At 34.8% G+C, this 1,687-nt stretch overlaps 2 protein-coding genes across 2 annotated transcripts in view; both read right to left on the minus strand.

Annotated features, from left to right (window-relative positions):
* Positions 1-1,687, minus strand: part of LOC109584685 (uncharacterized) — a 6,807-nt gene that overhangs the window by 4,320 nt on the left and 800 nt on the right. The window lies entirely within an intron of this gene.
* Positions 414-1,671, minus strand: LOC109584687 (uncharacterized). Its single transcript, XM_020000506.1, has 4 exons — positions 964-1,671; positions 831-918; positions 706-765; positions 414-660 (listed from the first exon to the last, which is right to left on the minus strand). The coding sequence occupies exons 1-4, from the start codon at positions 1,600-1,602 to the stop codon at positions 566-568; spliced, it is 882 nt and encodes a 293-aa protein (XP_019856065.1). The 5' UTR covers positions 1,603-1,671; the 3' UTR covers positions 414-565.

Consider the following 1,687-nt stretch of genomic DNA (forward strand, 5'->3'; position numbering starts at 1 on the left):
ATCAGTACCAGTACTCCATCAGTATCAATGCTAGTATGGTCAAGATGAAGGCAACTGAGTGTGTTGTTATTGCATAAAAGTGCAGCCAGTGACTGAACACTAACTGAAGTGATGTCAGGATTATAACTAAGATACAAGTTCTTGAGTGTTTCATTATCTTGCAGTGATTCTGCTAGTGCAACGACTCCACTGTCATCAATTGAACTATTAGATAAGCCTAGAGTTGTTAATGATTTGTTAGTAGATAGTTGTAAAGAAAATGAGAGGATATCATCATGAGATAAGAATGAGGAGAGTAAATGAAATTGTTCTATTGTATTTCTTCCCAGTATAGTTGGTATTAGGAACAGTATAGTGTCAGATGATGAGTGGTCAAACGTAATAGTCTTATGTTTGTCCTCCAGTTTACTGATTACCTCCTCACATTGATCTAATGATGGTCTAGTGAGTTGTACATCAAACTGACTCCATTCCACATCTTGTACTACTAATAAAAGCACAACTAGTCAGTTAAACATTGATCATAAATCCAAACATGATAATAATAAATACATGACATGTAGCTCTAAATACCTTCTGTTTCTTTCAAATTTTGATTCTCTCTCTCTTCCAGTGATGATACTTGGCTCTGAAGTTTACAAATCAGTTCTTCATTTTGAACTACGTTAAACAATAACTATACTAGGATAAAACTGTAAGTCATACCAAGATTTTTTTGCAATGCTTCTATTTCTTTTAATCTGTTTTCTGACAATGTTCTTAACTCTGTTTCAGTAGCAATCATGTACATATATTTAATCAAAGGATCAATACATAAATAAATCTCTTACCCATCATCCTTTTATTTCTATCCCTTGGAGCAGCTTCCAAATCAGCAATCAGTAAGTCCTTCACATGATCTGTATCCTCACTCAATACCTGTATACAATAAGAAATAATAATAAAACTATAGGTATATCTAACCCGAGTAGCATATATATCCCATACAGTACAATTGCCAAGTATAAATTTATTCAATTTTCTCTTTTGTAAAATCTTTATCTTCTGAAGGACAGTCATTATCAGTGAGCCAGTGCATTCAGCAGGACAGTAGCAGGTCACTGCAACTGATTGATCAGTACCAACTTTATCAACCTGTAAACGGTATTTAAACCTATTAAGTGGCTCTAACTCAAACAGAACATCATTGATATCCTGCAACGTGCATTCATCAGGATCCCAGTTAAACACAAATACAACGGTTTCACATAAAAGGCGAGATGGAGTAGCAACTGCCTGTAGCTTCTCACCAAGGCAAAGACTCACTGATACCAACTTGCAGAAATCCTTAGCTTCCTCTTTGAATGCCTTAATGATTGGTTCAGCCTCTTCTATGTTGAATTCAGAGGCTAAATCTTCAAGGGGGCTGATGTCAGTGATATTGCACTTCCTCTTCAATACATCTAATACTTCACCAATGGTTGTATTATCAGAAAGCTGAGGCTTCAGATCAGAAAAACAGTCACTAATAAATTCCTTCACTTCATCGATATCCAAGACATTTTTTTTGCTTTTAAAAATACGCCGGACTCGAAAAAATGTAGAGCCTAATTTTGATCTCATTTTTTTAAACTCTTTCTTTATGTTACGAGGAAAAAGGATTTTATGATTTCCATGATTGTCTGTTTCATTGTCATCAAGTGATGAA

Source organism: Amphimedon queenslandica, unplaced genomic scaffold (genome assembly GCF_000090795.2).
Source record: "Amphimedon queenslandica unplaced genomic scaffold, v1.1 AMPQUscaffold_13179, whole genome shotgun sequence".
NCBI lineage: Eukaryota > Metazoa > Porifera > Demospongiae > Haplosclerida > Niphatidae > Amphimedon > Amphimedon queenslandica.